At 48.1% G+C, this 24,517-nt stretch overlaps 1 protein-coding gene across 5 annotated transcripts in view; it reads left to right on the forward strand.

The window, feature by feature from the left end:
- Arid1b (AT-rich interaction domain 1B) overlaps window positions 1-24,024 on the forward strand; it is a 355,595-nt gene extending 331,571 nt beyond the window's left edge. For 4 of the 5 annotated variants that reach the window (XM_039099697.2, XM_039099696.2, XM_039099692.2 and 1 more), the window contains 8 exons: window positions 682-886; window positions 5,853-5,991; window positions 6,232-6,404; window positions 11,832-11,982; window positions 14,262-14,358; window positions 15,960-16,743; window positions 18,655-18,785; window positions 20,877-24,024. In XM_039099697.2, coding sequence (XP_038955625.1) covers window positions 682-886; window positions 5,853-5,991; window positions 6,232-6,404; window positions 11,832-11,982; window positions 14,262-14,358; window positions 15,960-16,743; window positions 18,655-18,785; window positions 20,877-22,631 — 3,435 coding nt within the window. In that variant the 3' untranslated portion in view covers window positions 22,632-24,024. The remainder of the gene's footprint in view (window positions 1-681; window positions 887-5,852; window positions 5,992-6,231; window positions 6,405-11,831; window positions 11,983-14,261; window positions 14,359-15,959; window positions 16,744-18,654; window positions 18,786-20,876) is intronic. The other variant, XM_039099688.2, reaches the window with a different exon arrangement.
- The last annotated feature ends 493 nt before the right edge of the window (window positions 24,025-24,517 follow it).

The following is a 24,517-nucleotide window of genomic DNA, read 5'->3' on the forward strand; positions in this document are numbered from 1 at the left end:
TTTAAGTTCTCATAACCCATTCTAGGTAAAAATGAGAAAGTTGAAGCAATGCTTTCCCCCAGCGCGCGCGCACACACACACACACACACACACACACACACACACACACACACACACACACGTCTTCTCCTGGAACGTTGATAAAAACCCTATAGGACATACACAAACCTGTGTCCCAGCTACTCAGCTGCTGGCCCATACTCCAGCCAGTAGCAGGGGGCACCTTCTGTGCCCATCCCACAAGGATCCTCAAGGATGGCTTCATGGGAGACGGTAGCCAGGGTGGGTTGGTCTGTCTGTCTGTCTGTCTGTCTGTCTCTCTCTCTCTCTCTCTCTCTGTGTGTGTGTGTGTGTGTGTGTGTGTGTGTGTGTGTGTGTGTGTGTGTGTGTTGGGTTCTCCATTCATCCTGGGGCTCAGAATGAGGAAGCTCTTACTCAAGTCTATAGGAGATGTAGCGGGCAGAAGACCCCAGCAAGTGGGCGTTTATGTCACCATCAGCAGGCTCCTTAATGGTTTTATAGCTGTAAATGCTGTCTGTGTGCTGCTGAGTGGGAGTGATGAGCATTAGTTAAAAGAGGCAAATGAAAAAAGTAAGCCAAGACATGAAGTGCTTGTTTGTCTCCCAGCTTTAAACAAGCCACTTTGCTGCGAACCAACCATCCTGTCCGTTTTTTTGCTAGGTTAATAAAAACAAGAAGTGGCGTGAGCTGGCAACCAACCTGAACGTTGGCACTTCGAGCAGCGCAGCCAGCTCCCTGAAGAAGCAATATATTCAGTACCTGTTCGCCTTCGAGTGCAAAATTGAGCGTGGGGAGGAGCCCCCGCCTGAAGTCTTCAGCACGGGGGATGCGAAGAAGCAGCCCAAGCTCCAGCCGCCATCTCCTGGTAAGTGACAGTGCTACAGCAGCCTGAGCAGCTGCCCTGGGACCAGGCTCAGGCCCTCCCCGAAGGATGGAGTGCCACCTCCCTGTTAGAGCATGAAGCGGGGCACACCTGCCTTCTTTCTTCTCATCAGAGTAGACCTTAGAGTCCTGAGTCAGATGCCTTTGTATGTAATACAGGATTGAAAAATATCCCCTCTCTCTGGATAGGAGACATCTTTGTGAACCCCATTCTGGTGTTTTACAGTCTGGGTGGCGCCACCTTCAGGCCCACCTCTTCTGTCTGGGCCACTCCAGTTTGTACTTTGGAAAAATAAAATAAAATCTGGACTTAGGTTCTGCTGTTTCCTGTCCAGCAAGGTCTCACCTGAAGGGAATCCGTGTCAGTGCTATAGCAAAGGCCGGCAGGTGCCATCGTGGGGACCATGTCTGTAAGCAGCTCCTTCCTGCCACTCCACCCACACAGTTGGATAAGGTCACTCTTCATGCTCTCCTCTGGCCTACCCCCTCCCTTAGACTTTAAAGTGTGAAGTTACCACATACTGTGAGCTGGCAAATCCAGTGTTAGGGACAGGGAAATTGGACCCATGCTTGGGTCTGTGTGGTAGGCTCACTTAGGTAAACCCCACCATTTCTGGTTTCTAGTCACTGGTCATCACAGATCCCATTTAAGGCTACTTACCTGCAGCAATGGTGACACTCCTGCCATTTCTATATAAGGTGGGGCCTGTCCTGAGGCCAACTGAAAGCCCAGGTTTGTTGAGCATAGACAGTGTCTCATTCCCGGGATGCAGGTGCAGTTTACATGTCCCCAAGAGAACAAAGGCAGATAAGGAACCCAAAGCTACCCAGTGGGGCTGCAAGAGGCCTACTTGGGGATATTTGACCATGCGTTGTTCTCTGAATTCACCTTAGCCTAGAAAGAAATGCCTTTGAAATAGGTCCACTCTTGACATCCAGAAGCCAAAGAAAGAATTCTGTTCACTTCTAATGATTCTCTGCTGACTTGTCAGCATCAAGAGCAACCAGCCGTACACTGCCTGCCAATCCTTAGATAGAGGTCCAGTTCTAAGAAGGAAATCTTCCTAGAAAGCCTCACCCTTAATGATCCCAAACGTTGACCACTTGGGGCATACCTGAACATGGGACAGGCTAATTCTAAAAAGCACACATTACATTCAGTTCACAGACTGAAAGAAGTGATCTGTGAACAGCCCTGAACTGTTCTTCCAAAATAACACCCTACCGGGGTACAGGGTCCAAAGCAGTGATGTCTGCAAAGATCTAAAGATGTTTTTATTTGTCAGGAAAGACCCTGTGTCCCCAAATGGCTTGCACTCGTGTGTGGAGAATAGCTCTCCCAGCATGCCTCAGTCTCAGAACAGAAAGCCCTGCTGAGGCACAGATCCTGCAGAAAGTGGAGGCTGGTTCTCTGAACGGCCAGCACCTTCCTCTCCCCAGCTTAGAACAGCTGCCTTTATGGCAATGCTGTCATTCAACTGCACAGCAGAACTAGGCTGGGAGCTGTACCTCTTGGTGCAGATGCAGCCAAGGTCCTGCTGTGACTGGGGAGAGTGGGAGGAGCAAAGCTTCCTGGTGTTGACTGTGAGGTCAGCGTTCATTGCAGAGACACCATACACACAGCCCACGCAGGGGACAGGGAGCAGCAGCAGCCCTGCAAGCATCAGACAGCCTCCCTGGCTCCACACCCTGCCTTGCCATTGTGCCAAGATGTTTTCTTGGTCTCTTTTAACATAAAACTTTTGGGGTTGGGGATTTAGCTCAGTGGTAGAGTGCTTGCCTAGCAAGCACAAGGCCCTGAGTTCGGTCCCCAGCTCTGGAAAAAAGAAAAAAGAAAAAAAAGAAAAAAAAAAAAGAAAGAAAACTCTTAAAGTTAATTTGCAGTTAAACCTTCTTTAACCAGCACATTAAGGCAAACTAAAGCAAAGATCTCCAGTGAGTCTTCTAGATTGTTCTTCACTGAGTCACATGTTCCTAGATCATGTGTCTTTCTTCTGAGAGAGCTCCACATTGTTGCGTCTCCAGCCAGCCTGGATTTGCTGTGGCTTTATGAATCTAAAGTTAAGTTCCGTCAAGCCTTGGAGCTAGTCCTGCTTCATCTCTGCAGTTAGTCCACAGAGGGCACTCTGCAAACAGATGCACCCCTGAATTAGCTCTGTCGGGGGTTAGCATGTAGTCTGATCCCTAAGGTTCCCCAAGTTAGTGGAGAAGTTTAGTCAACAGCAGGTGTCCCCAGCAGACTTGGGGAAATGGCACTGAGGTGGGGCAGGCGCAGACAAGAAAACTACTTTCAGCTACTAAGTTTGTAACCCAAAACCCATCCATCTTTGTTGGCAGGTGGCTGGCTGCATTTTTATTATCAGCTGACAAGTGATGTCACAAAACCTGTCTTGCTTCCAACTAGGGAATCCTCAGAGGAAGATAAATGAGACCGGTGGCGCTGTAAGCAAAGGTGCCCTCCGGTTGACTTCCAGTCACCAGACCTAGGTCACATCGCCTGTTCCCCCTGGTACCCACACCCCTCCCTCTGGCTGTAGGGCACCGGGTTCATGCTGTGCAAATTATCTTCCCAGCCGGGAGTCCTGGCTGTCCCTGTCTGAAGTGTGTGAATGACTTAACCTCCAGTAACCTTTCCATTGCTTACTTTAGCGTTTACATCATAGCTTCTGGCAAAAGGTGGGGCTACCCTGGAGAGCCGGCCAGCCTCCTCTGCTAATGGAGTGCAAGAGGGTTCGTTCAGGGTTTTGTTTTGTTTTGCTTTGTTTTCCTGAAAGGAAGAGAAAAACACTGGCAAGCAAGGAGGATTTTCCTTTATTTTTTATTAGTTATAACTGGGAATACTTTGTAAGTAAGGGTCATTCTAAAATCACAGCAGCCTGCAAGCCACATTTCCACGGTAAGTCAGCCTGACTCAGAAACAAGTCTTCTGTCCTCCGCAGTCTGGGGCTGACGGGGCAGGTCGGTTACCACAGAAGGCTCCTCGCTCACGTGTTCTGACTTTCCATCTTCGTGCACGGTTCCAGAGTTCTCAGTGTCCGTCAACTGCCCTGCCTCCATGACTAGGTAGTCTGCTACATGCCCAAGCCATCCCTAACTCTCCCTGAGCTGCAGACGCATGGGCTACCACTCAGGCCACAGAGCCTGGGTAGACCCTGTCTGACAGACAGCACTTGCCGATAGCTGATGCTTTCTAAGGACAAGCTGTCAGGTCCAAAGAAAAAGCCCCAGTTCCTGAACTCCAGAAGGTATCCATATATCCAGATAAAAGCCACTTTCTTCAGGAACTTAGGAAGCTGGTCCCTGTCTAAAGGAACTGTTTCTCCAGCAGAAGGACTAATGGCTCCCTCTTGTTACACATCAAAGCACTGCCAGGCCTCTGGACTCCCTTAGTATCCCAAGTACCTGTTCTACATTTCAAAGTCCACACTAGCATGCTGCTCCCCAGGTTCCCTCCACCTACACTACATTCTTGTTCTTCCTATAATGGCAAGGTTTTCCCTGCCCTGACTAGTTTCACTGTGCTGCACCTAGTCTTGGCCTCTTGCTTTCTCCCTTCTCACAAATAGCCCTGGCCACACCCACTTGGCTGGCCATGGTCAGTCTACTTTCTCTGCTCTGGACTATTCCAGATGCCTCTGTCTGCGTATTCTCTCATATCTACAATAAAACCTTGAGCCATATCAGAGTTCCTGTGGTTAGTTTCTCTACTGTGCCCCTCCCATACATAGGCACCATCCACCTTTCCTGTTTCCGATCCTTTTATTAAGTAATGGCTTGGGACTTGCTTAACCTCCATTTTCTCTGACATAAAACAAGCTCTGGGGTGAGGCTGGAATTCCCCCATAGGAAAACAAGTGATGTTTCCTAAGCAGGTGGTCTGCAGAGTTCAAGTACCTGACAGTCTCAGAGAGCTGTGCTGGTGCCAGCACACAGGCTCTGTGAGCTGTGTCATTTGTTTCTCTGAGTTCACCTGGTAAAAAGACCCCAGATGCATTGGACACAGATTCATCCAAGGAGGCTCCTGTCTAATCAATACGTGGACCCAACACCTCTCTGTTGACTATCTAACATGACTGTGATAGATGATAAAGTAGGAGCTCTTGAAATATTTTGGTTTTCCTGTAAAGCAAGGCTAATTAATCCCACGTGAGCTTTGAAAGAGGCTCACATCTGAGTGCTCTTATTATAAAGTAATTATGGTTAAACCTGAATCCCAGAGTTCTGACAGCAGCATCGGAGACTGCAAGCCAGCATGATACGTATTTGTAATAATAAATCTGAATCACAGCTCGAATGACAGTGTTTTTAATGACCAAGCATAGGTGTCCAGTTGTTGAAGAAATATTAACTGTAAGGTGCCTTGTTAACCTCCGTAAGCACTTTTCAACTGCAAATACTCCCGCTGCTGAAGAACACGTGTTCTGAAGCCCCGCATTACAGCCCCCCAACCCAAAACACCAGAATTTTTATTCTGTTTCTTCTATATTTACATTTAGAGTATATCCAACAACACTGAGTTAAACGATCTTCTACCTAAAGCCCTTTTTCTCTTAGACCTTTCCCTGGGATAAATACCCCAGGAAGCAATGACCCAGTCACACATGTAACTGTGAGGGCTCACAGCTGAGCTGTTTCTAAATCGTTTATTCAGAAAGCCCCTTTCCTGGGTGGTGAAGGCAGAGCTCAGTGTGCAGCGACGGCCTCACTCATGTGAGGCCCGGGCTTCAGTAGCTGGGATGGCAATCCCTGTGCTGCTCCATGCTCAGTCTCTCTCTGCCTCTCACCCTGTCGTTTCTGAACAGAAACAGTGCATACATGACTGTCTCTTACTACATCGTTGCTGTGATTCCAGTAATGTCCTACTTTTAATCCTGTCATATACACGGCTACCAAAATACAGTTTGTCCAATAACGCTGGCTCTCCCCTTATTTCCCTTGGCCACACCTAGCTAACTCGGGATCCTTACAAGGTCCACAGACGCCACAGTCAACTGGCAGCAGTTCCATGGCAGAGGTTCCCGGTGACCTGAAGCCACCAACCCCAGCCTCCACCCCTCACGGACAGGGGACCCCCATGCAAAGCGGAAGGTATGTTCTGAGGACTCTCGAGATGTAAAGTCAAGTTGTTTTGGTTTTGGAGCAAACTTAATAGAAAAAAAAAAAGCACTCTTCCCTGGTTAGCTTTTAAATCGTTATTACTGCTCCTTTTAACATGTAATTTACTTTGGGTGGTTTTGCACTCACAGTCCCAAGCGTGGCTTATTTCCTGAGCTCCGTGGGTATATAGTGTCACAGTATCCCTCAGCTTCCACCCTCTGTGTCTCTCAGAAGCAGTACAGTCAGTGTGCATGACCCGTTCTCAGACGTGAGTGATTCAGCGTACCCAAAACGGAACTCCATGACTCCAAACGCCCCATACCAGCAGGGCATGGGCATGCCAGACATGATGGGCAGGATGCCCTATGAGCCCAACAAGGACCCTTTCAGTGGAATGAGAAAAGGTATGTGGAGGGGAGTTTCTGCATGGGCATTGTCCAGGAGGCTCCCTTCTCCCCACCGCCTGGCAACCTGTTCACTCACCTCTTCAGCTGGGATGGCTCTAAGCACTGCCATGTGGTGACGAAGCCTCCTCCTTGCTCTCTTAAGCTAGAGCCTTAGGAAACATGGCCACTCTGAGTCTGACTTCCTCTTCTAGAAACGGTGAGAGCACTGGAGCTGACGTCAGCTGCACTGTAAGGATTAAGTCCACACACAGGAAGCTAAGAGAATGATGGGCAACTGTGGTCCGTTGGCACCCACTGGCTGCCATGATCAACATGGTGTGAACACAGACAGGGCACAGAGTAGTGTTCCCATGTCTCTTCCATAGCTGAAGGAATTAACTGACTTCAGAAGGCAATAAAGCAAAGCCCCTGACAGATGGGAGAGAGCAGACGGGCAGGGAAGCCTGGGACTGGGGATAGCAGTGGTTTTATATGACTGCATCCGGAGGAAGGCAGACGCCCTATGGATTGCCATGTCACAAGGAAAGAAGGAAGGATGTCAGCTCTCCACAGAGACCTACAGAGTTGGGAAGAGGGTGCCTTAATGGGGCTGCTGAGCCTCTTTAAGGAAGGGGAACACAGGCTGAGGGCATCTGTTACCAGGGGTCAGGGCCCCTCAACTAATTGGCATATTCATGAGTTTGAGTTTTCACTAGCTGAGAAATGTTATCTAGGGAAATTGCATGACTTGACTTTTTTAAGTAAGTTTGTGAGTAACTGGTAGTGTCCAGGCATGCTCCGAAAAGATAAGAGATTCATGGCAGTGTTGGAGAGATGGCTCGGCAGTTAAGAGCTCTGACTGCTCTATCAGAGGACCTGGGTTCAATTCCCAGCAACCACATGGTGGCTCACAACCATCTGTAATCAAGCACCAAGTGATCTGACAAGCTCACACAGACATACATGCAGGCAAGACACCAATGCACATAGAATAAAAATAAAGAAATCTTTAAAAAAAAAAAAAAGATGAGATGGAGCAGTGGTGACGGTGAGCCAGAGGTGCCAGGCTGAGCCAGAGTAGCAGTGGAGAGACGCCCGCTGTGGCTTTGAGGGGTGGCGAATGCGTGGGGACTCCGAATAGTTGTCCTTGGCTGGTTGGAAAAGTGCCAGGAAAGCAGGAAATGCAGTATCCTGAGGATCTGTGGAGGGGCTAGTCATAGGCTGTTTCTGGAGCTCTGAGGCCGGCCTTCAATGTGTGTCTGTAATATTGGGGCCTGCCTGCCTCTGTGTCCCCAGTGCAGGGGCATAAGAGTGTCAGGGACAACAGAAACCCAGGGCTGAGTCTTACACTGGCCAGCCCCAGGGAGTGCAGACCAACGGGGTACACACACGTAGATGACACATACCAGCATCAGGTAGGAACCTGGCAAATGGAATTTTGGCATTCACTCAAATGCAGTTAGGTCCTGTCAAATAAAGCCATCATGTGAGCATTTTTTCTACTATACAGAAAGATGGTGAAGATGGTTTTGTAGAGGTAGTTACTCTGGGATCCCTTAGGGAGCAGTAGCTGTGATATTGGATGTTGTGACAGTACTTAGATGTTGGGATACATCTAAATATTTTTGAGACTGGGTCTCACTGTGTACCTGTGGCTGACCTGAAACTCCATGTCAACCAGGTTGACCTCAAACTCACAAGAGACCTACCTGCCTCTGTGTCCCCAAGTGCTTGGATTAAAGGCCATATAGGCCACCACAGCAGCTATGAGTTTTATGACATTGAGGAGTGGAGAGACACATAAAGCCCCAGCTTGGTTTTTTTCTTCTTCTTTTTTCTTTTTTTCGGAGCTGGGGACCGAACCCAGGGCCTTGCGCTTGCTAGGCAAGCGCTCTACCACTGAGCTAAATCCCCAACCCCCCAACTTGGTTTTGATGAGTATTATGGGCTATAAAAACAAAAGAGGAGAATCTCAGAATTTTTAGCATTGGGTATATACTACTAAGCAAATGAGATGTATAATATTTCAGATGTATTTCAGGTAACAGTTACATAAAGCAAGGTGATATGTAATTTCTTTTTTCTCTCAAGAGTCTTGGAACTACTTCTAAGTAAAGATTTCCAGAATGCAGGATGAGTCCAGAAACCTCCTATGTGTAAGAAGTAGCTAGGTTTCTGTTGTGGGAGAGGGATTCGAGGTTCGTATCCTACTTGTCTTAGTTAGGGTTTTACTGCTGTGAAGAGACACCATGATCACAGCAACTCTCATTAAAGGACATTTCATTGGGGCCAGCTCCACTTTCAGAGGTTCAGTCCATTATCAGCACGACAGGAAGCATAGCGACATGCAGGCAGACATGGTGCTGGAGAAGGGGATGAGAGTTCTACATCCTGATCCACAGGCAGTAGAAGGAGACTGTGTGTCCAGACCATCTGTAACTTTTTCATAGGAGACCACAAGTTCCTATGCGGTTCTACCACAAGTTGATGTGAGATCAGACAGAGAGAAGGTAGCAAGAGAAGGCTTGCCCCACTGTAGCTTATTCCAGCAAGGCCATACTTCCTCATAGTGGCACTCCCTATGGGGCAAGCATTCAAACCCAGGAATCTGTGAGGACCATGCCACACCACCTTTAGGCTCTAGAAATAAAACAACATGGAAAAATTAATGATTGGTATTTGGGGTGGGGCCTCCGAATCTCAAGCATGCTGTTTCTGCATCCTTCTGTACAACAACTACAGGATGCTTCTCCTTTTGTGTCTGCAGTCTCTACTGTGAATGAGTCTGAGAGACTGAGTGCTTTCTGCACAGCCATGAATTTGGATCTCCTGTGCCCCCATAAAGCCTGGGCTGCGGTGGGTACACCCACAGCTCCAGTGCTGTAAAGCCTAGGCAGGAGATAACCAGCCCCACAGTCAGTAAGAAAGACCTCATCTCAAAATGAAGATGGAGAAGACTAGAGGAAGACTCCAACACACACACAGCACAGACGGGATTTGGGCAGTTAGGGGATGAGTAGAGGGCTTTGTTTTGAGATGGTAGATAGAGATATGTGTCTTAGGTAAATAGCACAGCCCTTGTATATTTCAGCTCACCTGCTGCCTCATAGCATTGGGACATTTGTGTCCACAGGAAATATTGTCTTACAGCTCTAAGGAGTTATAAATAAAGTTCTTCAATTTGCCTTATTCTATGAATTTAGACCAACACCCATGGAAACTACTGTTGCTGGGGCAGCACCAGCAGGTGGTCCTAGCATCCCCATGGCTGGCCTGTGACTCAGCTGTGCAGCGAGTCAGCCTGGTCTGAGATTCCTTACCCCACAGAGCCAGCCTTGCCTGCTGCTCACCCCTGCCTTAAACAGGGTATGTGATCTCTCAGGCTCTGACCATGGTATCCAGTGTGTCTGGGTGTCTGTTACTATCCGTATACCTAGCTATGCTTAACTCTTTTACTGGATCCTAGTGCTGTAGCCCTAGGTGGGCTGTTTCTCCCACTAGCGCCTACAAAACCATGGTGCATGACTGCTGAGACAGTGTTTTCATGAGATGGATTCCTAAGTTGATTGATTCAAAGAATGGGAGTGAAATGCATCTGTCATCTTGTAATGTATAGCAGAGCCCCACACTCACTGACTTCAGTCAACAGAACTGCACTGTCTCATGGCTGTGTTGTCAGGGGCCCTCTGGGGTGGCTGATGTCATCAGAGTCTTCACTCGGGACCCATCTGCAGTCTGGGCCCCTTCTGTGTGGTTTCTAGAGTACCCTGGCCATGAAAGGTGAAATCCAAGATCGAGATAAACCCTGTTGCGAGCTTGGGCAGGTGTTTGTTGGAGTCCATTTCCCCCCGAGCCTGTTGGTCAATACTAGCTAGCCATGTGGCCCATCCCCAGGTCATTATGGGAGGGGACAGCATGGGCTGTGAACACAAGTAGATGTGCTTCAGTTTTGTAATTTTCAGTAAGGCCACAGATCACATGTTGAGTGACCATTTAGTTTTCTTCTTCTGCAAACATGGCTTTAATGATTTTGTCATAGTATTTACTTTCTGTTGACTTTTTTCTACTCTGTGTATTAAAGAATTAAACTACTTAACTTTAATTATGCCACTTGACTTCTGTCTATCTCTGTCTTTCCATCTACAAAATGGAAGGTAACCTCAAAACTGGTTCTGCCACAAGTTGATGTGCGATCAGACAGAGAGAGAAGGTAGCAAAATGTGATATTCCTGCATTGGCCTCAACCCTTGTATGGGGTCCACAGCATTGACATCATTGACTCAGAAAATGTCAGGTGGCTTTTCTGCCTCAGACAGCAGTAGAACGAAGACAAGCAGCAGCTGTGGAACAAGTGTTTTCCTCAGGCTCTGAGCGGATGCTCATTTGCACATGTGCCCTTACTGGCGCTCTGCTTTGGGATAGAAATAAGTCACAACTTGTCCATCTTCAGCTTTTCTTTTAACTGTGTGCACATATATATGTGCACATGAACGCAGGTACCTCCAAAGGCCAGAGGGCCTCGGATCCCCTGGAGCTGGAGTCACAGGCAGTAGTGAAGCACTAGCCAGTGTAAATGCTGGGAAGTGAACTCAGGTCCTGCAAGTGCTCAAACCACTGAGCCATCTCTTGAGCTGTTGTGATGCGCATTTATGTCTAGGTTTTCTTGCTCTTCTGTGTAAGGGTGGGAACTAATTTAAATGCGTATTTCCTGTCTTGTTTATAAGCTCTTCATAAGCCGATGTCACCTCATTCTACAAACAGTCATTAATACGAACGTTAGTAGCTTTTCTGTGAGCTTCCATGTTGCTGCATGAGAGTGACCATAGACTACACCTGTGACAGCAGAGGTGCAGGCTCTCTGTGGGCCAGCAGGCGCTGCGAGGGTAGTCTTGGGCCTCTGCTCTCAGTCTCACACAAAACCAAAGCCAGAACTCAGCTTCCAAGGTTCAGGTCCCCTTCAGCTGCATTCAGGTTGTTGGTTCTTTCCCTTGTCTCTCATGCTTATAGGGCCAAGGTGCCCATCACATGGTTGGCTGTTCTCTGTCCACCCTTCTTAATGTTCTTCTTTCCATGGCAAGGCCAGTAGTAGAGTATCAGACAGGCTCCATCTTTAGCCTTCAGCCCAGATTTGAAGGGTGACTTGAACTTTCCCTTTGGGTGAATGAACCCAAAACCATCGTAACCATCTGACTCTCGTAACCACAGAGCCGCAGCCCAGCCTGTATCCGAGTCCTGCCACATCAGAGGCTCTTGTAGAGCAAACAGAGGGGATGCAGGTGTCTTTGAGAACATCTAGAGGTTCTGCTCCCTTGGGCAGAGTCTATGTCCTTTCAGTAGGATTGTGGTGTAGAAGATTGGGACCACTGAAGTTCACAAGAAGGGATCTATAGGCCCTTTGGCTTTTGGAAAATGCTCAATTCTGTGCTTTTTATCTCATTATCACAGTGCCTGGAAGCAGCGAGCCCTTTATGACACAAGGACAGATGCCCAACAGCAGTATGCAGGACATGTACAACCAGAGTCCCTCAGGTGCCATGTCCAATCTGGGCATGGGACAGCGGCAGCAATTTCCCTATGGAACCAGTTATGACCGAAGGTGAGTGGTGGTTTGGTTTGGTTTGGGTTTTTGTTCTGTTTTGTTTTTCTTATTTTATGAAGATGGGATAACTTACCAAAAACTGTTTTCCTCAGATACACATTTCTGAGCCATAGTGGCTGAGCTTCCAGTAACAGCACAGTGGGTAACCTTTGTAGCCTTCACTGACGACCAGGCAGTGGCCTTACAGTGGGCGGCCTCAGCCAGAACATGAAGAACTTGGTCTCAGACGGTCCATGGCTCTTACTTCTAAGCAGGAGTTCAGCAGCATGCAAACTGTGGGCCACTCTTCTTCAGAACTCAGGAGCCACACAACACACTGCCAGTCCACCCAGCACAGATTCCTAGGCTTCCCAGCACCAGGCCCTCCCCTCCTCCACTCCTTGAGGATGAAATCTAGAATGGCACACTTGGCTCTCGGGCCCTGAGTTCTGGACCAAGAGTGTATTTTGCTCTTAGCAGACATCTCTGAGGAAGCCTACCATTCTGACACACAGGGGTCTCTCCAAGGAAGTCATTTTGATACTCACATGGCAGGCCAGGCCACAGGGTCACTCCTAAACTGTGTTTTGGTCAGAAGACAGATGTCACAGGAAGGCCATCAGAAGCCTCGTCTTCAGAGGTGACAGGACTTCCTTCGTGAAGAGATTCCTCCCCTGTCCCCCTGCTAACACCAAAGGCCTCTCTTTCACTCACTGGTGGATTCTCTGCTTCTCTAATGAGAGAGATGCTTAGAGCAGGTTTTCAGTGTGGTATTTGTGATTTAGAAAGAAAAAGCGTGAAGCATCTGAGAGGAAAGTCCTTGTCCTCTCTGTGGTGAAGGGAAAGACTGACTGGAGCCCTTTCCTCCATGGTCTTGGTAGAGTCGGTGTCTGCTCAAGGCAGCCTGGCCACACCCAGGCCCTCTCACCAGGTAGAGCCAAGGGAGAGAGGATGAGTGGGGATGACTTGATTCCAAGGGGAGGGTGTGAGAGACCACAAGTCAGGTGACAGGGTGAGTCTCTGTATTCAGTGTTTGAGTTTTCCTCTTACCTGACCACATGTGATGAATATCTGTTGCTGTCCCTGCTTTCAGGGAACAGCACAGATGCCAAGTGCATGGGATGAGGGTTAAGTTAGCCGCTGTGGCTCCCTAGGCCAAAGGCTGGGGCTTTAAGATCCAGGAAGAGCTATTGCTTTGCTTTGCTTTGTTTTTCCGATGAGATTAGCCAGTTGTAAAAGGACAGACACAGTGGAGAATCTCCCGTGAGCTTTTGCTGCCTCTCTTAAGCTTTGTCCTCGTCAGTTAGAACTCTTTCCTTCAAGCTTCCTCCTAGAGTCTTCTGTCTGTTTGTACGTGGTAATCTAATTTTTCCCTCTTTTCATTTCTTGATCTCATTAATAATCTATCCAACCAATTATTCTCCCCTCTACAAGATTCAGTATTTCTAACTTAACACAGTTTATTTTCAAAGTTCAAGACTTTTTTACCCTTAAACATGTTAATTTTATGGCATTTACAGTTCCTAAATGTGGGAGCAGTTGGAAATGCCCATTATGTTTCTCTGCAAGGACTTAATAGGAGTTCATCTCAGTCAGTATGAACACCCTCCTCCATGCCCTCTGTAATCAGGAACTGTCCCTCTGCTGAAGGATAGCTTTTTAAATCTTTATTTTATGTACAGTGGTATATGTCTGTGTGAGAGTGTCAGATCTTGGAGCTACAGTTGTTGTGAGCTGCCTTATGGGTGTTGGAAATTGAACCGGGGTCCTCTGGAAGAGCAGTCAGTGTTCTTAACTGCTGAGCCATCTCTCCAGCCCCCTTGAGGTATAGCTGTAAACGCTGTGTCCTCAGTGAGGAAGCAGAAGATGGGAACACCATCCATGTTCTGATACTTCTAGAAATGCTGCTTCCGAACTTCTGTCTACTCCTGCTTTTCCTCCCTTGACAACACCATGTGGCTCCTGCTTGTGGAAGCTTCAGGGGATGGGTGGGGCTTCTGCTTCAAAGGAAGCGGCCAGAGCCTAGACAAGCACACACAAGGCTCTGCCTGTCCAACCGGTATCCCTCTGACACCGATTAGCAACAGCCTGAACTGGGAGTTTGGCTGGCCTCCTGAGATGGGTGTTACCGTCCCTGCAAGAAGCTGGAGCGCAGCTGTGGCCTCCTGTGCTGTTCAAAGTGGTGTGTGTGGAGAGAAGACAGAGCCGCTGGGTAGGGCTCTAGAAATGGGCTGTTTTCGTCTGTGTTTGCCTCAAGTCCCATGTAAACCAATCTTCCTTTGAACACTTTGCTCTAGGCATGAGGCTTACGGGCAGCAGTACCCAGGCCAAGGCCCTCCCACAGGACAGCCACCGTATGGAGGACACCAGCCTGGCCTGTACCCACAGCAGCCGGTGAGTTGGCCGGGGGTGTGGGCCTGTGTCCCTTTTGTCTGCTGGAGACTGAAACCCAACGTCTTTCTTGTGAAGATTTGGGGAGGGCTAACCAAAGCCACACACTTTACTGAATAGCCAGGGTAGGTTTAGCTAGAAAGTAACTCAGAAAGTTAAAAACAGCTCTTGACAGGTAGTATTCTGGGATATACACAGCATGCTGGACACGTGTCTGTGGCCACCCCTCCTCCTGTCCCACAGGTTCCAGACCCATGTGCCAGTGCAAGTCAAAAGGCAAGTGCACAGAGCACGCGTGTGTCCCTCACTGCTGTTCTGCCAACAAGCAGGACACAGCTGCCGGGCAGCGATCACTGGTGTAGGACACATCTGGAAGAACCGCACAGCCAAGAGTGTGTGTAGACACTGGAGAGCAAGCCAGCCTTCTTCACTCTGGGACTTGAGTGTTCATGGATGTAGCCACAGGGGTCCTGGAGGTAGTCTCTGCAGATGTTCTAGGGCAGCTGTGTTGTGGTAAATGCACTGTAGGTCAGAAATATGCCGTACTCAAAGAAAACAATAAAAGAAACTCAGACTGCTGTGGACCAAGATGGCCACTGGCTCTTTAAGAGAGACACTAACATCGCGTATTCGGACGGCAGCGCTCTCGTTGCTGCCTGGCCCACTGCGCCCTAAAGTATGCTAACTGTTTGTTCTTCAGAAGATAAATTAATGGCATGTTCTGCAGTAGGCTAGTTCCTGTGGCATACTTCACAGCCAAGTCTTGTATAACCCAACCTTGGAGAAGTCACAGTGGCCCTAAGGGTCGGGCTCCTCCTTAGGGTTTAGCTGTTTCTGAACAATCTTTCTGGTCTGCGATCGCTCACCAAAAAGGGGGGAGGGCATTTTCTTTTTAGAATTTTTCAATCACAAAGTCATTTTGAAATATTCATTTACTTGGAGCATACTTTGCAGTTGGTGAAGTAACTTACCAGAGACAGTTTGAAGTGCACAGTGCACCCCTCCACATATCTCCCACCCACCCAGTGGGTACCAAGGAGAGTCTTCAAGGGTGGAGCTGAGCCAAAGGAGTTGTGTAGAGGGACCAGTAAGGGTTCCGTGGAGAACTGAGCCTGGGCGAGCTGTGTATCTGAGCGCAGGCCGGGATGTGGACTGCAGGTGTCATGGTCCAGGAGCTACGTCAGCAGAGGCTCTGCCATCTACTGAGGTCTAGGGTCCCCTCAGCCCAGAACCTCCCAGAACGGCCCTGAAATATCCAGTTTGCTCCCATGAGTCAGAGCACCCTGGCTCCTAGGGTACTGTTGGTTCCATCTATCCACGTGTGCTGACATGGTGGTCAGCCATGGTGTGCTGTCCCTGTGTTGCTCAAGGAGAGGGGTCATAGAAAATGTTTTACACTTGAAAACAAACCTGGGCACCCCTCCTAAGAGTGTGTGGCAATACTGAAAACAAGCCTAAATTGTTAGCGTTTGTCAGTACATAGGAGCGTCCCGTATCCGTTTTGAAATGAACATTCTACCCAGTAATAACTTTTGCATAATTCGAGTGTGTATGACTATACCTCTAAGAGAACATCAGTATAATTGTCTTTATATGGATTTCAGAATTACAAACGCCATATGGATGGCATGTACGGGCCTCCAGCCAAGCGCCACGAGGGAGACATGTACAACATGCAGTATGGCAGCCAACAGCAGGAGATGTATAACCAGTACGGAGGCTCCTACTCTGGCCCGGACAGAAGGCCCATCCAGGGACAGTATCCCTACCCCTACAATAGAGAAAGGATGCAGGGCCCAGGCCAGATGCAGCCACATGGAATCCCACCTCAGATGATGGGTGGCCCCATGCAGTCATCTTCCAATGAGGGGCCTCAGCAGAATATGTGGGCTACACGCAATGATATGCCTTATCCCTACCAGAACAGGCAAGGCCCAGGTGGCCCTGCACAGGCACCCCCTTACCCAGGCATGAACCGCACAGATGATATGATGGTACCTGATCAGAGGATCAATCACGAGAGCCAGTGGCCTTCTCATGTCAGCCAGCGCCAGCCTTATATGTCATCATCGGCCTCCATGCAACCCATCACGCGCCCACCTCAGTCATCCTACCAGACGCCGCCGTCACTGCCAAACCACATCTCCAGGGCACCCAGCCCTGCCTCCTTCCCGCGCTCCCTGGAGAGCCGCATGTCTCCAAGCAAGTCCCCCTTCCTGCCTGCCATGAAGATGCAGAAGGTCATGCCCACGGTCCCCACATCCCAGGTCACCGGACCACCCCCACAGCCACCGCCAATCAGAAGGGAGATTACCTTTCCTCCTGGCTCAGTAGAAGCATCGCAGCCAGTCCTGAAACAAAGGCGGAAGATTACCTCAAAAGATATTGGTAAGCATTAAAATGGATTAAAATGCAATCTAGAACTTTTAATACAGACACAATTCCCATCTGTCTCAATTGGATGAGAATCTCAACAGTACAAATTATAGGCTACTTATCTATGGGAGCATTGGTTAGAAGCCACGTGTCTGAATAAGAAACAGACCAGAGAAAAGCCTGAATCTAATGACACTCAGGTGCAAAGGTTGCTTGTAGAAGAGACTAGCCCTCCAGGGAGGGGCCAAACCCCTCAGTCACACAGGCTGGGTGCTGGCTTGAGCTTTAGACAAAACCAAGCCACTTGATTTCTACACTGGATGCTCGAGAGATCCACTGGAGGCCAGCCACTCTAGTGACAATGTAAGATGAGTTTCCATAGGGAGTAGGGCCTGGCCATGCTGCGCAGATAGGTAGGTATGGTATGTGAGTGCCCTCCGCTGTGATTTCCGGCACTGATGTAATCACATCACACTGGCCGACACAGTCCAAGGAGCTAACTCAGCTGAGCTAGTATTGCTTACTTGTCCTCTGCGAAGGCCATGGGCATACTAATTAGTGGTCTGGGGTGTCCGTTAGTTAACAGCTTCTTCTGCATGCATTTTGAAGTTCTTTTCACACAACAGAGGAAATAATAGCTCTTGGTTGTGTAAGAAAATTTTTTCAAAGATTTTGGAATCAATTGTCTTAAAGCCATTGGCAGTGATTAGAAAATGAAAGATTTAATTAACGATGTTAAAGATGTTTTTAGTTGTTAGACATTAAGAAGGGTATCTTGTATATGGGAACTTTAGAGAGATGATGGAACCATAGATACTGAGCCCTATTTTATAGAAATGTAAATGAAATAGCTATCTACGTTTGTGTGTTTAAATAGTCATAAATCTACTTTTTAAAAGCATATTTACTTTATGTGATATTTTGCCTGCATGTTGTATCTGCATGTGCCGACAGTGCCCAAGGAAGCAGAAGAGGGAGTTAAATCCTCAGGAACTGGGTTGCAGATGACTGTTAGCTACTGTGCGGGTGCTGGAACGCTAACCCTGGTCTTGTCCAGGAACCAGTGTGCTTAACCCCTGAGCCTTCTCTCCAGCCCTATATCTGGTTTTGAATCTTGTTTTGTTTTTAATCTCTTAGTCCAGTTTCTGTCAGTGCTTGCCTCCAACCTAGGGAGATTTTATTTTCAAAAGTCTGATCCCTTGTATGACAAAAGACATGTTTTCCTCTTAAAACACCTGTAAAGCCAAATCCCAGGAAGGACACCCTTGGACACAGCCCCTCCCTCACTGCATCATAAGACACATCATAGCACAATTGCCCCTCACACTGCACTGTAAGGAGCTGGGAGGATGGGTAGATCAGTCCCCCTCTCTCTTTCAGGTCACATCACAGGCCCCTGCAGTTTTGAAAATCTCCCAGTGTAGACTCAGGACTTGTAGTCCAGTATACCCCATCCTCAGCAAAGCTGACAGCTGTCATTTAGTCATACTTTTCTAGGGGCAGGAGTAGGAAGAGTGACAGAGAATGCAGACTTTCAGTCTCCCATTCCTGGGCACGGTCGCACCTGAAAATCAACCATTGGAGTACCTGTTCAGCCACAGCAGGGTATAGCTGTGGGAGAACACAGACATTCTCTGATGTTACACTGTTTGAGGATTACATTTTCCTCCCAAGCCAGCTCTGCTGAGCTTGACTCGATCATTACCCTTACTAAGTGGCAAAAGAAATGCTCACGATGACAGGACCATGTGTGCTGGCCATGCACTTGGGGCTCCTGTCCCACCACCAGAACACAAGAGCAAAGTAGCATGTCTACTTACCGTCCCCAGCTGAAGTCAGATGATCACACACAGCTGACTGCTGCACAGCGCTCCGCTTCCTCCTCCAGAGCTGGTGCTTACAACACCCTCTTCTCCTTTCTAGTTACTCCCGAGGCGTGGCGTGTGATGATGTCCCTTAAATCCGGTCTGTTGGCTGAGAGCACGTGGGCTTTGGACACCATCAACATTCTCCTCTATGATGACAGCACTGTCGCCACCTTCAATCTTTCCCAGGTGAGGCAGCTGCACACAGCTGGCAACAAGTTGGCGTGTTCTAAAATGGAGTATGCATAATGCTAAGCTGGTGCCTAAGGTGCTGTGCAGCCAGCATCCAAGACTGAATCTCTGTAGTTAGTGTAAAGCAGCACTAGTCAATACGTAGTTGTCTGGGTACTCACTCTGGGATAGCAACTAATTTCTATCTTCAGGGTACATCATGTGAGGTGTGAGTGTGTGTCTGTGTGAGTGTGTGTCTGTGTGAGTGTGTGTCTGTGTGAGTGTGTGTGTGTCTGTGTGTGTGTCTGTGTGTGTGTGTGAGTGAGAGAGAGAGAGAGAGAGAGAGAGAGAGAGAGAGATTGAGACTGTTTCAATAGGAGTGATTAAACCCTAACGTGGAACTGATCTATTACAGAAAGTACTTCTCAGTGCAACTTAGTATCTTTCTATTGATGTTACTGTTTTTCAATCATTTGTTTGAGGCAGGGTCCAGCCTGAGCCAACTGTGTGATGTTGAGCCCCTGCTGCCACATGCTGTGGTTGTAGGGAGCACCACCACATCCCATGCTGTGTCTTTTTCCCCAGTGGAAAGTATGTAACACATTTCATAGCACAGATCTCATTGGCCATGTCCCCGTCTCGTTAGAATGACCAGGGACTTCTAGCCATGCCTGCCTCCAGGTCACCTCCCCACATCTGCCTTCTCCGGGTCATCCTAAAGTCCTCACTTGAAACCCTGCTTCTTCCGTCATCCAGGGAGCACCCCACCCTCACTCACCCCCAGTTCAGAGCTGGCCTTAAGGTAGCTTGTAACAATATGGCTAACAGCAGGAAGCCTGAGGAAGATGCCCCTGTCAGTGAGGTATGGGCTTTAACCTGATGTTCAGAATAAAAATGTGAGAGGCTTGTTCTCCCTGTGGGCTGTAAACAGCTCCTCACCTGAAGACACTAGGTTCTCTGCCTGCCGCTGAGATAAAGACCAGAACTTTCTACCACCCCCTTTCTTTCACTGAGTCTTCAGTGTAGACCAGAGGCAGCTCTCAGCTGGTGGACTGTGTTAATGGGTCAAAAACATTGCATGCCCTAATGATGGTATTTAAGATGTGTGCTTAAAATAATGTGTCCAGCCTTCTCGAGAACCTTCATCCTCTTAATAGATGAACTCTGGCCGGTTGTACATTTTTATGCCCAGAAGTGCTTGGTTAACTTGCCCTTTTCCCCAAGGAAGCTTATGACAGGGAGGGGGAGAATTCTTCCCCTGGGGAGAATACCTTCAGGACCACAAAAACTGCTTGGTATAGCTATGTGCGCTCACCCGGGACAGGCGTGCCCAGCCCTGGGAACAAAGAGGAGATGTGAGATTATGGTTGGTCTCACAGCATCTGTCATACAGAACCCACGCTGCATGTCCCTACAGCTCATGTAAGGCTGGCTGTGTGTGGAGTGAGTGATACAGACGGGAGCACTCGACTTTCCACAGGCAGACTCTGTCAATGGCTCTTGTCTTTCATTTAGCATTGTGAATAACTGAAATGTAAAATTGCATTTTATAAAGCACTTTAGTTCATTTATCAGGGACTAAATTGATTTGTTTATAATTTTCAGTCTTTATGAGCGACTACATTACTAAAATTATCTCCTCCAAAAGATATAGAAAGAACGTAAATCAGGACAACCTATGGTACCTGAGACAAAAATAACCATAAAAATCCTAGGAATAATAACCATAAAAACCCCAGCAGGCGATTCCCAGATAAATAGTAGAGGAGCAAATAGATTCACTTTGGGTGCAAGAGTCTATAAAACCCTCGCTCCTGCTCCTCACAGTGTACTCCCTAAATCATGCAGGCCGAGAGAGTGGGGAGCTCTGCACACACTGGAGCCATGGCTGGGGAAAGCTGGGGCCAATGCTGGCAGCGCCAGCTGGCAGTGAACTGGAGGAGACACACTTGTGCACCCTTAGTCCATCCTCGGGAAGGTAGCTCTCAGACGCGTGGTGTGCCCTCTAGGGTCAGGGCAGAAGGACATTAGAACAGTGTGAAGTCTCTACCCAAGGCCCCTCTGTCAGAGCTGGTGTCCTGACCTGTACCTGCTCTCTCCCCTCTCTAGCTGTCGGGGTTCCTGGAACTACTAGTGGAGTACTTCCGAAAGTGCCTAATTGACATTTTCGGTATTCTGATGGAATATGAAGTGGGTGACCCCAGCCAAAGGGCGCTTGATCACCGCACAGGGAAGAAAGACGACAGCCAGTCCTCGGAGGACGACTCTGGGAAAGAAGAAGATGATGCCGAGTGTCTGGAGGAGGAGGAGGAGGAGGAGGAGGAAGAGGAGGAGGAGGAAGAGGAGGAGGAGGAAGAGGAGGAAGACAGTAAAAAGACAGAGTCAGAGGGCAAGAGCAGCTCTGCCCTAGCTGCTCCAGACACCACTGCGGACCCCAAGGAGACGCCGAGGCAGGCCAGTAAGTTTGACAAGCTGCCCATAAAGATTGTCAAGAAGAACAACCTGTTTGTGGTGGACCGGTCCGACAGGCTGGGTCGGGTTCAAGAGTTCAACAGCGGGCTCCTCCACTGGCAGCTGGGTGGTGGCGACACCACTGAGCACATCCTCACTCACTTCGAGAGCAAGATGGAGATCCCTCCTCGCAGGCGTCCACCTGCGCCTCTCAGCTCCACGGGTAAGAAGAAAGAGCTGGCAGGCAAGGGCGATTCTGAAGAGCAGCCAGAGAAAAGCATCATAGCCACCATTGATGATGTCCTGTCTGCCCGACCAGGGGCCCTGCCGGAAGACAGCAACCCCGGACCCCAAACCGAGAGCGGCAAGTTTCCCTTTGGAATCCAGCAGGCCAAAAGCCACCGGAACATCAGGCTCCTGGAGGACGAGCCCAGGAGCCGAGACGAGACTCCCCTGTGCACCATTGCGCACTGGCAGGACTCCCTGGCCAAACGCTGCATCTGTGTGTCTAACATCGTGCGGAGCTTGTCTTTCGTGCCTGGCAACGACGCAGAGATGTCCAAACATCCGGGCTTGGTGCTGATCCTAGGAAAGTTGATTCTGCTGCATCATGAGCATCCGGAGAGAAAACGGGCGCCACAGACCTATGAGAAGGAGGAGGATGAGGACAAGGGGGTGGCCTGCAGCAAAGATGAGTGGTGGTGGGACTGCCTCGAGGTCTTGCGGGATAACACACTGGTCACATTGGCTAACATTTCCGGGCAGCTAGACTTGTCTGCTTACACAGAGAGCATCTGCTTGCCGATCCTGGACGGCTTGCTGCACTGGATGGTGTGCCCGTCTGCAGAGGCACAGGACCCCTTTCCCACTGTGGGGCCCAACTCAGTTCTATCGCCACAAAGACTTGTGCTGGAGACACTGTGTAAACTCAGTATCCAGGACAACAATGTGGACCTGATCTTGGCCACACCTCCATTTAGTCGTCAGGAGAAATTTTATGCTACATTAGTTAGGTACGTTGGGGATCGCAAAAACCCAGTCTGCCGAGAAATGTCCATGGCGCTTTTATCGAACCTTGCCCAGGGGGATACACTGGCAGCGAGGGCAATAGCTGTGCAGAAAGGAAGCATTGGGAACTTGATAGGCTTCCTGGAGGACGGGGTCACGATGGCGCAGTATCAGCAGAGCCAGCATACCCTCATGCACATGCAGCCCCCGCCTCTGGAACCCCCCAGTGTGGACATGATGTGCAGGGCGGCCAAAGCTTTGCTGGCTATGGCTAGAGTGGATGAGAACCGCTCGGAGTTCCTTTTGCACGAGGGTCGGTTGCTGGATATCTCGATATCCGCTGTCCTGAACTCTCTGGTTGCGTCTGTCATCTGTGATGTACTGTTTCAGATTGGGCAGTTATGACACCCGTGAGGGCACACATGTGTGAGGGAACATTAGAGGGTCACATATGACTGGCTGTTTTCTGTTCTCGTTTATCCAATGTAGGAAGAAGGAAAAGAAAAATCTTTGCTTCTCTGCCCCATTCACTATTTACCAATTGGGAATTAAAGAAATCATTAATTTGAACAGTTATAAATTAATATTTGCTGTCTGTGTGTATAAGTACATCCGTTGGGGGATTTCTGTTTCTTTCTCTTTTTTTTAACCAAAGTTGCCGTCTAGTTCATTCACAGGTCACATGTTTTTTTGTTTTTTTCATAATTTTTTTCATGTTGTATTACAGTTTTAGGGAAGTGAATTCACTTTATAAAGTAAAAAGGTTTGGCAAAAAATGCTGATAGGAAAATTTCACCACACTGAGTCAAAAAGGTGAAAGGAAAAATTGATCCTTAAATTGATTTCCTATGAATTTTATTCTTCGCAGAATGAAAAAAGCGAAAGTGCATCCCATTGCCCAAAGCTCTGTGCAATAGAAACTTCTAGAGATGTAGGTGTAGGGGCTCGAGGTATGGCAGTCAGCAGTCTGGCCCAGTGATGCTGTTCTCTCCACAGGAAAGCGGTTGCATTAGGCCTCGAGCAAAAAACCGCACTCTCAGTTAGGGGCGAAAATCCACTCCTAACCGCCAACAGCAGGATTGCTTCCTCACCACGACCGCCATGTCTGCTGCGACTCAGCCTCCACCTCACAGATCTTCGTGATTCCTTTCATCATTTTTTAAATATTTTTTTTTTACTGCCTATGGGCTGTGATGTATATAGAAGTTGTACATTAAACATACCCTCATATTTTTTTCTTTTCTTTTTTTTTTTTTAGTACAAAGTTTTTAGTTTCTTTTTCATGATGTGGTAACTACGAAGTGATGGTAGATTTAAATAATTTTTTATTTTTATTTTATATATTTTTTCATTAGGACCATATCTCCAAAAAACAAGAAAAAGAAACAAAAAATACAAAAAATAAAAACAAACAAAAAAAGGGGGTAATGTACAAGTTTCTGTATGTATAAAGTCATGCTCTGTTGGGAGGGCAGCTGGTCCCAGTTTGCTTCATGAATCAAGGTGTGGAAATGGTTGCATACGGATTGATTTAGAAAATGAATACCAGTACATACAAAAAAAAAGAAAAAAGAAAAACCAACTAAATGAAGAAACACAACTTCAAAGATTTTTCTGTGACAAGAATCCGCATTTGTATTTCAAGATAATGTAGTTTAAGAAAAGAAAAAAGAAAAAAAAAAGAAAAAAACTTGATGTAAATTCCTCCTTTTCCTCTGGCTTAATGAATATCATTTATTCAGTATAAAATCTTTATATGTCCCACATGTTAAGAATAAATGTACATTAAATCTTGTTACGCACTGTGATGGGTGTTCTTGAATGCTGTTCTAGTTTGCCTAACGTGGTTGCATAGTAACCAAGTTATTTACAGGAAATAGGGGAAAAGTAACAACCTCTTCCTCCTAATGAAGCCTGAAGGCCAGAAAGGACTTCCAGGGTTTCCTCCTTGAGAGTGGGAACAACGGTTTGATTTTCCTCAGATTGTTTAGATAATTAGGCCTTCTTTGAAGCAATTAACTCTGGCGACATTGAGATGTGGTAATTCCCTCACAGATGGGTGGTGACTGCCAGCCCACGTGACCTGGGGCCCTCCAAGCTTACTGGCCTGAAACCACGACCTTCTGCCTCTCACTACTGTTCTAACCCAAGTCTGCACCCGCCATGTTTCTTCTGTGTGCCTCCAAGTTACTCTGCATTAGTTTACTCCGCCGTGTATATTTATATTGTGCAATGTTGAAAGGAACATGTTCTATTGTATGTGGTGTACATAGTGCCAAGTGACGAGTCCA

This window comes from Rattus norvegicus, chromosome 1, assembly GCF_036323735.1.
Source record: "Rattus norvegicus strain BN/NHsdMcwi chromosome 1, GRCr8, whole genome shotgun sequence".
Classification (NCBI taxonomy): Eukaryota; Metazoa; Chordata; class Mammalia; order Rodentia; family Muridae; genus Rattus; species Rattus norvegicus.